Source organism: Battus philenor, unplaced genomic scaffold (genome assembly GCF_028537555.1).
Source record: "Battus philenor isolate CCGP_79_NKW_IND1 unplaced genomic scaffold, ilBatPhil1.0.hap1 SCAF_20, whole genome shotgun sequence".
NCBI classification, from domain to species: domain Eukaryota; kingdom Metazoa; phylum Arthropoda; class Insecta; order Lepidoptera; family Papilionidae; genus Battus; species Battus philenor.
In genome coordinates this window covers 10,482,149-10,497,934 of record NW_027181683.1, presented here as the reverse complement: position 1 = coordinate 10,497,934, position 15,786 = coordinate 10,482,149, and the positions used below count along the sequence as shown (strand labels likewise).

Here is a 15,786-nt window from a genome sequence, read left to right as displayed (position 1 = left end):
CATCTGGTCATTAAATAAATGGACAAACAGTGTAATATTTACCGTTTGTTCAATGTTCCCAATTTAAAATGATGCGTTAATTATTATGCACTTCAAAAATGTAATTGACAAGGAATAATAACTTAAAACATTAATAAAATATGGTCTGCAACCAGGACCATACACTAAATTATTTACAAAGTGAGAATGCTCAGACTTAAAAAAATATTCAGAGAGTAAAACAGCATATTTATATATAAACAAGAAACAATGTGTATCTGTACATGGTTGCAACTGGGAACAATAAAAAAAATTAAATTGTTTTAAAGGCAAGCATTGTAACCGATTAAAAATTGTTATATTTTATTTATACACTTAACACAAGAATATGAGGATAATTAATGTATAGCAACAACAATGATAAACGCTGGTATATGACAATAATATAATTAGTACAAAATGAGACAGAATTACTTTTTCAACAAAAGTTCTTGCGAGCCTTTGATATGATTTGAATGAATGCTTGCAAAAACATTCCGATGAGATTGTGAGTCTGAATATAAAATTGCATTGGAATGAATAAAATGCAACATTAACAAAATATTGGTCCTAAGACAAGGAAAATAATTCCTTTGCCTAAATATTATGAGTAAATATAGATATACTTGTAAATGTATAATTTATATAAAAATACATATCTTTCTATTAATTAATGTAAAATATAAACACGTTTTAAGAAGACAGATTATTGTCCGTTACAAATTTATTATAATTTAAATGTGATTTCGCCGCTACGATTTTATGTTAAATGTATCAAAAATTGTAGCTGCTATGGACGTGTCCAAAAGTCAAAACTACTTTGTTTATGTACTCTGATATTTTGAACTTTATGTGTTGAACCGTTTGTCATCTTTTTTGAGTTGCACAAACGTGTCACTGCACAACATGTTTGTGCAACTTTTTATCAAAGTAAACTATGCATTCAGCCATTTCACTTTTCGTTGACATTGTCAAGCAATCTATATATTTTCTATTGTAGTTTTGACCCGATACAATCGCGTATTTTTTCACATCTGTCCGGCAAGTGAATGTGAGTGGTTGTCCCCCACATTAACTATATATTAAATAATTAACGTATTACAAAGTGAAACGAAGAGAAAGTAACAAAAAACAAAGTGATTTAAATGTTTTATATAACTATGCACCAGTGTTACATATCAAATGCATTGTATCTTTGTTTACAACAATGTAAACATAGATCTCTGATCACTGTTTTTGTATATAAATGTACTTTGTTACATTCAGTTCCTAATTTATATATTTTTTCAGTCATTTACCCAACAGTGGTATGGTAATGTACTATTTTAAGGCCCCTGTTGAATTGAAATGAAGTATCTTTGTCAGGCCGAATAAGAATTTTAATACATTAAATAGTAGAAAATTTTGTTAAGATGACTCATTTTAAAACAAAAAAATGAACTAAATGTTTAATTTGTTTAAGTCGTTTTGAGTATGGGTTTGATTAAAACAGACAAAAACACAGGACATTCTGCAAAATTTAAAATACTGTCAATATGATCGCTTTTTAACGCATTTAAACTATATGAAGAGAAATCCATTAAATATAAAAAATGTAAAGATGATTAGTATGACATCAATTAAGGCTTGACCTGACAAGGACGGGATGACATATATTTTTTTTTTATTAAAAGGCATTCAAATTTATGTAATAGGAATACAACATATTTTCACAGTAAATGATGATATTATTAGAAGAGTTTATGTTGTAAACTTCGGCAAACAAAATGTGATTGAAAAATCCTCTGCTATTTCGTCCATATGTCCTTATTGTACTTTTATGGGCAATTTAAAACTTTAACTGAATTGTAATTATAGTTTGGCCGAAACAGCTGTAGTGCACACTAGGAATAACAAGGTAGGGGCGGAAGAGAAAAGAATTGACATGAGATTGATGTTATGGATAAATCTGACTTACAATATTTTAAAGTTTTAAATTATCTTCTGATAACTCTTTAATTATAAACAATATGTTTACCATCAACTTTCAGCCACTTTAGAAATAATAGTCCTGACATTATGGGATAACGCAAGACTATTCTTTGTACATTTATCTCATGTGCATCTGACTTAGTCATAGTATATTAGTTATAAATTTTCACGGCGGACTAACAGAATACAGCATCCGTTTCTTATACCTAAGGCGCGGTACAGTTGTTTCGGTCAAACTATACCATATGGAATGTCGTTCCTTGAAAAGAAATAATACAATTACGTATTTGGTACCCGACCACAACTAGCGACGGATGACGTATGCGGCGATATGTGATAGTGAGTGTTGGGGGAGCGGATGGGGGTGTGTTCAGTTGGCATAGTGATGGGGAGGCGCAGGTGCCAACTCCACGTAGTTGGCGGGCAGCATGCCGGTGCGGCCCGTGCGAAGTACCTCGCCCGTCATCCAGCCCTCGTCGATTGACGTCACGTTGGAAATGTAGTCACCCTCGCGGAACGACACCTGCATATATGACACGTTATATTTAATTAACGAAGTGTTTGTGCAAAGGGCATATAAATGATATCACTCTAGCGACTGTATTAACAATTTTTATATAAATAGAAAAAATCCCTTTCTGAGTTAATTGTAGTTTTTAATGTAACCATTTATTTCAAATTACTAACCTCATCGCTGTCGTTCGCCTCGTAGTCGTACATCGCTACGTACACTCGCTGCAACACAGAACACTCTGTTATTATCCTGTCTTGTATTGGATGCTGTCAAAACGATTTTATTAAAATTATTTTATAAAATAGTGTTGTGCATTTTGGTTTGGCGTGATTTGATATAGTTTAATATGTTGTAGTGTTATAATATGGCATGGTAACGTGCAGCGCGATTTACGGTACCTGGTTGGTGGTGTGGTGATTGTTGGCGGGACGCGGCTGGTCGGCAGCCAGTGGGTCCAGGTCGGTCACGCGCCCGATCTGCCGGCTCTGCTGTTGCTGCGGCTGATGCGCTCCTGCGCTTGCGCCAACGACAAACCATCACGTTTTACTTTGCAATTACAACTAAGTACACAGGATGACCGGAAAGAGGTGTGAAAGCTTTAAAAGAGACCCTCCACAATTATTAAAATTAGTCACAACTTTGCACACAATCACATGAATGCAGTGATAATGTGTGTGCCAACGCTAATGTGGGGTTGGGCACAACCTGGTGCTACAATAAGCAGGATGACGAGGACTGTCAACGTGAAGAATACAGAAAGCTTTACATTGAAAACAAATTTATGAACATTATGAATATACAGGATGTCTCAAAAGAAAGTTTATATGTTTGGACGACATGGTTCCTGAATTGAAATTAAATTTGAACTTCCAAAGAATGACAAGGCATGCACAAGTTTTTATCACCTGTTTTCTCTGATAACCTAATCTCCAGAAGTGGTGAATTAAATTCATTTTCCGCACAGTCCTGACCTAATATATTTATATGCCAGGTAATTATTTACTGCACGCTTATATATTATTGCTTTTAACCATCTATTGCATCTATTGTTGTTAGTTATAGCTAGAATTTATACTTCTATTCTGTTTTGGTCAATGTCGTTTTAACATTATAAGGTAGGAAGGTAAAACTCTTCGGAATTTGCAAATACTACTTGGCCAGTAGCGTACCCCAGATAAAAAAGCCGGCAGAGCGACTCTCTAGGTTGCCAAATTTTGAGATGCGCCGAATTTTTTTTTTATATTCACACTTCCATTTTCAAAATTGATAATTTTTACTAAACATTTTATGACTATTCATCTAAATTTACGGTAAATTTGTAATTTCTTATGACAAAGGGCGTGAAATTTTGTTATGCCTTGTATTTCCCGATTGATTCATTAAACAATAATAATCTTTTGAGACAGCCTGCATTTTATGCCCCTGCCCGACAAACCTCGCTGCTTGGCGTCGCGCGCGCTGGTGTAGATGAGTGTGGCGGCGGCGTGCTGGATGTGCGGGGGCGCGCGCGGGCCGTCGCTCAGCGGGTCGTAGTCCTGGATGCGCCCGATCTTCTGCTGCTGACTGGCGCCGTAGTTCTGTTCGTGCTGCCCATACGCGTATTGGTTCTGATACTCGTCGTACTTCGGATACTGGTAGGAGTATCCCTCGTACTTCTGCTGCCGGTACTGCTGTTCAGGCTGGCGTGCCGGCTGCGGCTGAGGTTGGGGAGCCTGGTAGTGGTTCTTGACGGGTAGACTCGGCGTGGGTGTCGTGTTCGGCGGCAGCATCTCCGTGACGTAATTCTCGATTTGTTGGTGGTAATTGTCGTTATTGGAGACCTCTACGCGATCGAAGCCGAGACAAACACGATTTAGTGACGTCACAGTACAGTTAGACACATTACAACAACAATTGATTCAGGCAATTAATATTAAGGAATTTCATTTTAATTTTTAATGTACGTTATAATCGTGAACTGCCTGAATCTTTAACATTTACCGCAAACCAAAACAGCTTTGTATGAAACATGCGAAAATGTAAAAAAAAAAATTCTTTATTAATATCTTATTAAACTGCAAATATCCGAAGTTTACTATTGTAAATTTTCGCATGTGCCATAAGTTTATATGAGGAGAAAGGCACAAGTCCAGCCCCGAACCACAGTGCGCAATGAATGACTGTGCGAAATGATTTGTGGTACAGATAATTAAACAAGAATGATTTTTTTTATCTACAAAAGTGATTATAAAAAACATTTTATGACATATTCTTCTAAGAAGGGTTGTAAATGATCTGCACAGTTTGTACGACATTGCTGTCGTAATCCTGTTATTAAAATATAATTCTATGACGGATACGAGAGCATCCGGAGCTGGATCCTCACCGACGAGCTCTCCGTTCTCGTTTATCTGGCGCTGCTTCTCCATGGCCGCCTTCTTGGCCAGGTCGCCGTGGTACGCCACGTTACTTATTATCTTCGTATTCGCTTTGATCCTCAGCGTTTCGGGGTCATCTGCTACCTATAAAGAATGTTATTACACTAATTAACACCTAAACAATCTCTTCTGATTACATTTAGGAGATGTTCATAAAGTATCTTAGCTCTTTCTGTTAGTGTGACAAGAGGTAAGAAAACTTGACGATCACCGGTTAGGTAATTTAATGCGGAATATGAATATCTCAGAAGATTTTAAAACCCATTGATATCTGTACAATTAAAAAATATTCATTCGTTTTTTATCACAGTTTTTATTTTTTTGTTTTATTTTCGTTATAATTAATAATATTTGTTTTCTTTATTTATCCAATATGTTCAGGGAGTAGAGAGGTCTTACTTGTGACGTAACATTTCCCAGGAAGGTCGCAGAAAGTGTAACGTGGTACGAACACAGGATGTTAAGAAAAATAAAATTGGATGTGATGTATTTTATGAACGACACCTAATATATACGTCAGCCAGTGCATTCATTATAATATATTATACATTGATGTGGTATGTTAGATTTGTGTCTGTGTATTTGTGTATTTCTTTACGATCACGACGGCTGTAAATCTTTATTAAGCAAAAAACGTATATTGAAGGTATAAATTTTAAAAAAAGCTTTAAACATTTCTATACCTATTTCCAATCGATCTGTTTTGTAAAAGTGTGTGCTGCCCTAATCGCTATGATTTAGCCGTTGAGTGTGCAACGAGAGGGTGCGAGGTGCTCACCTGTGTGAACTTGCCCTTGCTCTTCTCGAAGTCCGCGTGGTACTTGACGTTGCTCTGTATCTTTGTGTTCTCCGCTATCCGCTTCAGCTCGGGCGTCTCCGCCATCGTCGTGGGTTTCGCTTTCGGCACGTGCCTGGAAAAATATAAACAATAGTTTTTTTTAAGAACATTTTTTACACGCACGCGCACGCACACACAAACACACATTTTGATTTTGCTTAATTGTTTTCAAGGCCATCGTGCATTCGAGATTTCATGAAACTCTACACCGTGTGAAAAAGTTGTCATTGTCACACATCGAATATTTTTTGTCAACACTGCAGAATATACTTCTTGAAAGCTTCTTTTAAATCCAACTACCTGACATTCAATCATACCTTTTTAAATTCGTTTTTGTGTTCTCAATAGTGGAATAATGTTTAATCTAAAATTATCACTTTGGTACATTATTAGGCTGGTAATATGCTTATTGATAGATGTGACACAAAACTTATACATATCTTTCATACGTCTATTGTTTTGTTCTACATATATACTATGATGGGTTAAAGGTGCAAACGCTATAAGGGCTTATTTGTTAGCAAAAAGCTTTTTTAATCTGTTAGATCTATTTCTAATCATTCTGTACATTTTGAGGAAGGCGAAAAGATGTATAATACTCAAGACTACACAGCAAAATTGTTGACATCTGGGAATTACTATCGTCACTTTGTGACCGAGTATCTTTTATTAGGGGGACCGAAAAGTAATGTCGTTTCTGAGCATGTAGATATTTGATCGTTATTTGGTAGCGCATTACTTACTTAGAAGACGTTGTATACTAGATAGTAAAAGGTTGTTGATAATGAAAGTTAATATATTATTGATAAGAAATAAAAACTTGTAGTCGTGTGAATTTAACTTAAGAAAGCAACTTTACTTTCCGGTCCCTCTAAAATCTAAATTATAGCATATATTATTAATACAGTTTACATATTTGTAAATGAATGTTTCCTCATTAAATTTCATAGCGCGAGGTGTGCAATTAGCGCACACGTTGTTACCTCACCCAAACACAATGTCACGGTACAAGCTGACATAACGTCATTACAATCAACGTAAACAGTACGGACAGCGTGTTCACTTTGTACGCGCTGCGCGTACTGATTGTTTTGGAACCTTTTGGTAAATTAAATTCAACCTTTTAACTATAACATTAATGTTAATTTTCAATTAGCGATTGATGTATTCATTGACATATTTAATAATGTGCCTGTAATATCGCTTATCGTGTTGGAGTAAGGTTGTAATTTTGGATGGCAAGCGGCGAAATGTCGGATCGACAACGGATGCGCGATTGTGTAAGCTTTTTATATGTTATTCACTTTCGTTTTTATTGTACTGTACGCTATAGGAACTCGGTAAGCGGCCACATGTGGCGACTGCAGTCGGCTTACACTGCCAATAAAAACTGAACTCGCGCGTGACGGCTCTTAAGCGATTTCGATTTCATTTATCTAACGATTTATAGCTGTTTTAGTAAGGAGAACCACAGGCTTTATTATAGGTCTTTAACAGTAGAATGAGGATAATATACAAAAACATATATATATGGAAACAACACAACTTTTAAATATATGCTGCTTTTAAACATTTTAAACGGGCGTAACTATACCTCATTTGTCAGCTATCATAACACTGAAATTATATTTATTTTTCTATTGGAATGCCACAGGCTACTGGCTGTACAAAATCTGCAGGGACAGGTGGTATTAAAAAATAAATAATTTTATAAAGTTATCTAAATTTTTAAAACGCATTTTCTTACTTAGCCATTACGTTTTTTTATTATTTCTGGAACGATTTATTTTTTAGATAAGATGTACCATACATTAATAGACAACAAATGAGTTATACATTCACAATTTTAAAGCTTTTGCACCTACAACCAGCCATCCTTTAATATTTTTCATGTAACAAAACTACGGAATTATTTAATTAGATACTGTTTAAAATCTTAGGTTCTACTATGTTTCGTAAAGGCTGTACCAACCCAATCCTCTTTAAGACCACAAATTTGCCAAAGTACTTTCGAAACAAATGGCAGTGAAACAAGTATAAAAATAACCAGAGGAAAAAAGCTGAGTTTGTGCATGATTCATACAAATAACGAGTCCACGCGCCGCGCCGAGACAATGTGGACTGTGATCTGACAATTATTGTATGAGTAACGCAATCGAATGACGTCACAATTGATTAATCGAATAGGATATTACTAGATTATATTTATAGTACTGTGGCGCATCGTTCTTAGATCACCGACCCCTTCAACATCAAGCAACGAGACCAGAAGAATTTTCATAAGATAGCAAATGGTATCACTGTGGTGCTATTCAGGAGTTTGATATTTAGATACCCGTTTAGACTTGTCACCATAAGGCACATGGTCCTTAGTCGAGTGTTTTGTAAGAAAGGACGATTGGTTATATGTACAAACATTTAAAAGGGTGAATGTTATATAGTCTATCTAAAAACAATGACATTAGAAATAATAAATAAATAGCGTAACGTAATAATTAGATATAAAAAATAATTATTATAACATACAACATAACATCCCTTTAAGGATCACTTTATGGAAATGTTTGGAAATAGATATAAAAACTTTAAAGGTTCTTACTGGCCATTAAGCTATATTTATAAAACATGTTATTGATTCTATTTAAATCAACTTTTCTACACTTATTAATAATATTGAGCATGTTTAATATTGACAGCATAGTGTAGAAAAATTACTATTATGAATGCCTGCCTTATTATTTACCAGGATATGGAGTTTCTAAAAGGTTCACTTGTTAAAAACAAACTGTGATGAACAAAGTGCGTGCTGCGATCGCAGACTTCTCTCAAATTTTAACGATCTGTATTCCAGGAAAGCAAGCTCTGTTAAAACTTTAACTGTGTTAACTTATAACCAAAAATAAACGTATAATCTACATAATGAAAATGTAATATTCTAGGAGGGCTTTTTGGTAAGATTTGCAAAAGGTAAACAAATTTTAATTGAAATACATATATCTCTTAGTATAGTTGATTGATATTTCGTAATAAAAAGTATATATGATTGTTAGTATATCTTTCGAATGACTTTTGGTAAAGTATTAATTTGAATGTGTCACAGAAAGATATAAAAACTGCCTAAGTGACGTGAGAGATGGAAAGGGGAGAATTTGTTTGCTATAATCAAAATACATCTCAGGCTTCAAACTATAAGATTATCGGTCGAGGATTAATGTGATTTAGCAATATTCTGAAGGAAATATTGCGAACTCACGTGAAGATACTATATGTGAGTCTAACCAGTAAACGCCCACTGCGAAGCATGGGCCTCGTCTAAAGATAGCCAAAATAATCGGTTTTTGGTTGTGCCCGCATCTATCGATTTTCTTGACCATATTGGCGTCTACCCAGTGGGGCAGCACATGATTGCCACTGGAGAACCTCACAGCAGTTATTACAGTATAAATAATACTAAATGATATGTGATCGGCTCATAATCGAAAGTTGATAAATAATTCAAGCGTCGATGCAGCTGGCGCGATACTCGTAAGTGAAAACGGCTACGAACGGACTTGCGGCGTCCACGCGCGGCAAGTGCCCACCGTGCCGTGCATTTGCACATGTCCCGCCCAAGTAATGCAGTGTTCAATCAAGTTACTATTTCCGACCCTGTATCCCACTCAGAATGAAAGCACCCTAATAGATCGGAGGCATTGCGTGAAATAAATAGTTTAACTTTTCGAGATGAGGCTTTCTTTTAGCCTGCTATACTTTAAAAAAGTCTTGACTAAAAGCCTTAAACGCTTTGGTTAACCCGTTAAAGCTGTTAGTGCGGATGTGCAAACAGCATTGAACAATAATAAACACTTGCTCAGTTTTTTTTTTAATGTTATGTTAGTTTAAGAATGTGCTTCCATATCATGATCATTTCAGTAAATAAGATATCCGTTGCTAGACATAGGGCATCACCATAGATTTCCAATAGGCCCGGTCGAAAGCGGCCTGTATTTATTACATTTTTATAGAAAAAATTTATAAGTATTTTCTCCCATTCCTAAGCCACAAATGGAAGAATTAGCCCAGATTCTTATCAGTTATAAGTTCACTTTGTCTTACGACGCCGTATCTTTATACGATAACGTAAAACGACAAACAACCTGCGAATTTACAGAACCGTTACAGCTGTCATATCAGTTACCTAACTCTTTGGTGACAGTTATATAACGCACTTGCAACGTGCTCGTCAGTAAACTTTTATCGCTATAAATGCGACTACATATTTTTTTTTATGGCTCCCGCTATTGGGGGCCTCTCGTACCCCCTATCTTTTGTGAGACAGGGACTTTTTGGGCAAATTTATTTAATTTTTCACATAATTTTTATTATTTTCTTTCTCTTCTTTCATACTTCACATTGTCTTTCGGTCTATTCTTTCATTCCACAATTCTACTGTCTTTCCCTTTTGCTCTGTATCACCTTTCATTCATTCCTCATTTCTTTTTACAATTTCTTAAATTACATTGTTATTTTATATCACATTTTTATTACATAGGTTCTATAATTATTTTATATGACAATATTATATATTATTTTGCTTTTATTTTGTCTTTATTATCTATTTATTTGCAATATTTACTTTTTTTCTTTTATAGCATTATTTATAATTGTTTTTTACAGAGGGTGATGAATGAATTTTTGGTCTCTTTTTCGCTTATCAGGGAGGCTATTGACTCCTCCCTGATTTTTACGCGGCTACATTTATATACATGGTGTCTACCTACGGCATGAAGCCTTGGCTTAAGAAAATCCAAATCTTATCACATTACGAATGCGATTTGAAGTTAATTAACCGATTAAGAGTAAATAAGTTGAACGTTCATGGTCGTAAGCATGTGTTAATATGGTAGGTAAAACAGATACTTACGCTTCGCAGTAGGGCAGCTTTCCGTAGCCCTTGTAGGTGCGCATGTTGAGTGTCATGCCGCATTCCTGGCATTTGAAGCAACCTTTGTGCCACACCTGATCACAAAAGTACGAACATTTAATTACGTTATGCACATGCAAAACTTGATGAGCATTATTCATTGATGTCATTGCACAAAAACTGTTGTATAATATTTCGCGTGGCCTTAATTCGCTTCGGAAATTACAACGTATGACCCTCGCAAGGTAGATGCATCAGAATAAATAATTTAAATAAATCCTAATACATGAATACACTAAATCTAATGCTAATCAATCAGAATTTCAAAACAACACGTATCCCGCGTGTTGTTGTAAAGACATCATGAAAGTAAACGTCTTAGGTTTTAAGATAATTTTTTGTATTAGAGAAAGATGTGAGTTGATTAGTTAGCAGTTATGTCTAATTATGTATAAAATTTACAAAAAAAATTATCGATCCCCAAGCACCAAATGTCCAGATGTATATAACAAATCTGCTCTTACGTACACGGGTGCAATACAGTACAATTAATTGCTTTAATGTCATTTTTGTTTAAACAAAGTTTTTTTAGTAAATCTGATCAGGGTTGACATTAGGGAGCCCTCAATCCGGAGAGTCAACTTTTTTCATTTCAAATCAACGATATAATAGTTTCTGCCACGGTTCCCCTGGTTTGAGGAATGCTATTTACTCTGTTGAAATTATTTGATAACTGCAGATTTTTCTTTTTCCTACCATATCTGCTTTTAACTTGACTTTGCTTTATTCCTAAACGTCTTCGCCTGAAGTTTTAATATACCGTTTACCAAACACGAAAAAGATTAAAAATATCGTTTAATTATGTATTAAAGGTTTAAAGAACTTGTAATTATTAGCCTTGTAATATTTCATTGTTGAAATATAAGCTAGAAGAAGTCAAAGAAGGCAGGTTATTGCTTGGTGCCCAGATGAACTGCAATTTTCTTTTCATTAGTCTCATTTATTACAAAGCCAATAAAGATTTATACAACTTTATCAGCAGAAACGTGACGTAAGTTCATGTAAACATGTGTACACTTTCCTTTAAAATTTATTAAGATAAATTATAATACAGGAACCGGTTTTTCCAAGGTCTTTCACCGAGACACCAATAGACTTTAATATTACTGACAGCCGTAAACGTCAAGGCCTGCTTGAAATCAAATATGGTCAATTCTCGTTTTCATTTGGCAAGAGTTGCGACAAATGTGACGACATAATATATTACACAATAAGCGATATTATATAAGCGCGTGACGGGGCGCAAAAAAATTCGGCCATGCACATCGCTATCTGTAGCGAATGGATGAATTGTGCCGAAATATCCTGCTCAATGTTAACAATTCCTATCTATTTCACTACCGATTATGTAAGTCAGAGTTTAGAAACTTTTTTAACTGTAACAACTGGAAAATATTGTTTTTCCATCGTACTAAAATTTATAACGTGTTGCATGTAAACAATTTTTGTTAAATTACCCTTTAAAAATAGTGCGCATCTCATACAATTCTCATTGATATTACTCCACGTAAATATATAACGATATAAGGTATTTACCTACGCTTTTACATTGTGAACTAAGTATTCTATAAAAATATCACCCATAAAGTGGACAGACTACTTTGTGATAGTCGTCTGAAGACACAGGATACAAACTGCTTTCAATCCGTGCTATTGGAAATATACTGGAGAGGCATATGTATACTAATGGATATCCTTCAGCTGAAATAATAATGACGTCCATGAAGAATTTTAATTTAATTATACAATGGAATTAAAAATTATTTAGAGTGTGTGCGAAAGTTCGCATGATGAACAGACAAAATTATGAAACCGTCTGACCAGGAAGGCACTGTTCCTAATGGGGTTGACCTAAAACCTATCTCTCTTGTACTCTCTTCTCTGAACTTTATTTTAGTCGCATAATATACGCAAATTTTAAATATTACTGTATTAAATCGCAGATTTTTTTTTCAAAAGTTTTAAATAAAATACACAACTTCTGTAGGAAACTGGTCAGTTCTCATTTTCATCTTTTGGCAACAACGTAGAAAATTCAGACTGAAAATAATTTTGAATTAGGGTTTTCCAATCTAAGCTGGCATTACCAATAAATTATTTGTTAGATTAGGACAAAGTAGTCGTCTTGTAAAAACTGTGATATCCGCCTAAGGATCTGAACTATCAACGATTACAAACACGGTTAACTGGAGCCGGATGCCCTCTCGTCGGCCAGAAACCATTGACCGTGTCCTGTGCTAATATCGCGTTGCCGATCCCGGTTTCGTCAGCCTTGAGTTCAATAAAGAAAAACGGAAATTCTGACAACGTCAAAAACATCAAGAAGTACACCTAGTACCGTATCGTTTTCGGCAATTAAAATCAATTATAATTTCAGATGAATTTCAAGCATTCATCTACTTTTTTATATTATTTTAGTATTCTCTTTCAATTGATACTAAAAAATCGGTTTGAGCTTCCCTTGAATGGCACCCGTTCAACTTAAAGCTACTAGCGATCCATGGGCGCCCAGAGATAAGCTCCAAAAAACCCATATAGGTTTTTATAGTCTCTATTACAATATTCTTAATACAGTAGTAAAGTAATTGATTCAGCTTAATTGTAATAAGTTGTTTTTTTAAAGAGCCTTCTTTAATTTAGTACATGATTATTGAGAGACATCACACGAGAATGTATTATAATACCGTACACAGTTACCTACTAGAATTATTAATTTTTATGAAGAATGAAATCGAGTTTAGTAGATTAAACTGTATTTCATTTAATTTTTTATGCTGTAAGTTTCGCCACAATACTAAGCAATTAGTGTACGTGAATATTTATTTATTGCTGCATATTCATGGTCATCAGGTCGGCCGGTGGAAGTCCAATGCAAGGCACATGCTTTACTCAAAGATCGCCACGATGACGGGTCTCGCGTTGCCTGGATCCTGCGACTTCCCGGCACATTAACTATGTCGTCGGTCCATCTAATGGAGACCCCTATGCACTCCGCGTCTACCGGCTCGTGCTTGTTATTGCATATTGCAATAAATTAATTTAAGTAAGAAAAGGACCAATATTTAGCCACTTCCGCACAAGCAGTGGTAGTCGTGCAATGAAATACACCGCCCGCCAGCCCGCTGATAAATGCGTATGCGGCAAACAATACGAATCACACAACCGCCACCAAATTACTCAACACGTGTTTCACCCCTCCACGGGGCATCCTCAGGAGTTATGTTACACCGATTAGTGCCAAACACAGACTCTGTGCACGACTACCACTGCATGTGCGGAAGTAGCTAAATATTGGTCCTTTTCTTACTTAGGATGGACTTCCGCGAGGTAACGCCTGATTCCATTAAATAAATTAATTTATCAGCAGACGTGTATGATCCACCAGATGTAAAATACTTGTATTGCATGGTAATGAAACTTTTTTTATGCGCCAGGGCAAGTACTGCATTTCGCAATAAATATAAGAACAGTTAAGAGTACAGCCGATGCCACCGCGATGTAATTGATGTGCTAATCGCTAGAGAATGCCGGGTGTTGCTTAATTGTCGTATTGTTCTCCGCTGGCAAGTGGAGCAGTGGGTTATTTGCGAAAATTGTTACCTTAGTGCGGTCGACCCCGTTCGTGACGTCATTCCATTTACTGCAAACGATCAATGCACCCTATTATCCATTCTGTTAGGACCGTGCCAACGTCCACATACTCGTACAAATGATTAGACACAACGATTAAAACATCCATGAAATACGACTGCCTATTAATAACTATTTGAAAATAATGTGCTGGCAAATTAAAATCTACAGGTAAATTGGTTATCAATTGCCTTATCCAAAAATCAATGGTTTCAGAAATTATAAATAATGTGATGATAATAAAAAAAAATTTTAAATTTGGATTACTGCTTACGATTTTTTTTCCTGCAGATTTTTTATACCTGTCGTATTGCAACAGGAAAAATTTATTTATGTAATATATTTCAATTCAAAGTGATCTCTTAATTAGATTGTTTGGAAATAAATTATATATATATATATATATAACGATTAAGAATTACGCGTTAATTAGCTAAAAAAATAGGTTAGTAGATTATTTAATAATACTTACATATTACTCTTAATATGAAATCTAAGCCAAAAACTAGATCAACGATGTGTATAAATTATTCATCACCCGGAAACTAATATTTGCTATAATTTAAATTGCACATTAATTTGCAAAATAGCTAATAGTTTCATAGTCTATACATTTTTAAACAAGCGTGTTAGAAGTGTAACGACCACGCCCAACACAAAAATCAGATGAAAACGGCCAATGTACTTGTGTGAGTCAGCACGCACATGGTGGTTTCCTGCTATGCGACGCACACTGTACATTTGAATTCGCGTGCATAGTACGCGTGCTTTGTATCAGAACGAGCGGTTTGTGAAAACAATTCGGATTCCAGAGGCAGCTTCGAGCTCTGGCCGTCCAATTAATCATGGCGACCACTTAAACGACATATCTACACGAACATATAATTACGGTGTCACGTTTTATATTTATGTCTAATTATAATAATGAACGTAATAAATTACATTCGTACACACAAACAATTCAAATATTTTTTGTCTGTAAAATTAATAACTGCAGCGTAATAAAACGAAGAAATATAAAATCTATACTGATTTTTAACATTTTTTTCGTTTTATGCTAGTATGATATACAGGTGGGTTGGTTATGTGTATAAGATTTAAAGTGGCGAATGTACAGCTCTTTTGTCAGTAAAAACTTTACAGTTTTAACACCGATGTCTAATCACCTGTATAAGTGATCATTCTGAAATTCCTATAGACAGCCTATACATTTTAGCATTACAAAGTCAGTTGGGACTGATATTAAATAATAATTATTTATATTGCAAAACATTTTTATAAACGCGACTTTATCTTAACTTTTTCTATTATTTCTTAAACCATTGATTAACGGATCGGATGTATCATACATTTTTTATGGCCCCCGCTATTGGAGGCCTCTTGTACCCCTAATTAGTTGGGATCAGGGTCTTTGTTTACAATTAAGTTTTTCAGA

The 15,786-nt window shown here is 35.1% G+C and overlaps 1 protein-coding gene across 1 annotated transcript in view; it reads right to left on the bottom strand.

The window, feature by feature from the left end:
• Positions 1–498: 498 nt before the first annotated feature.
• Positions 499–15,786, bottom strand: part of Lasp (LIM and SH3 domain protein Lasp) — a 37,216-nt gene continuing 21,928 nt past the window's right edge. Inside the window, exons 2-8 of the mRNA XM_068765732.1 lie at positions 10,662–10,756; positions 5,699–5,831; positions 4,869–5,004; positions 3,939–4,325; positions 2,902–3,014; positions 2,677–2,739; positions 499–2,512 (exon numbers count right to left, since the gene is read on the bottom strand). Of these exons, the coding sequence (XP_068621833.1) occupies positions 2,360–2,512; positions 2,677–2,739; positions 2,902–3,014; positions 3,939–4,325; positions 4,869–5,004; positions 5,699–5,831; positions 10,662–10,756 (1,080 nt within the window). The 3' untranslated portion in view covers positions 499–2,359. The remainder of the gene's footprint in view (positions 2,513–2,676; positions 2,740–2,901; positions 3,015–3,938; positions 4,326–4,868; positions 5,005–5,698; positions 5,832–10,661; positions 10,757–15,786) is intronic.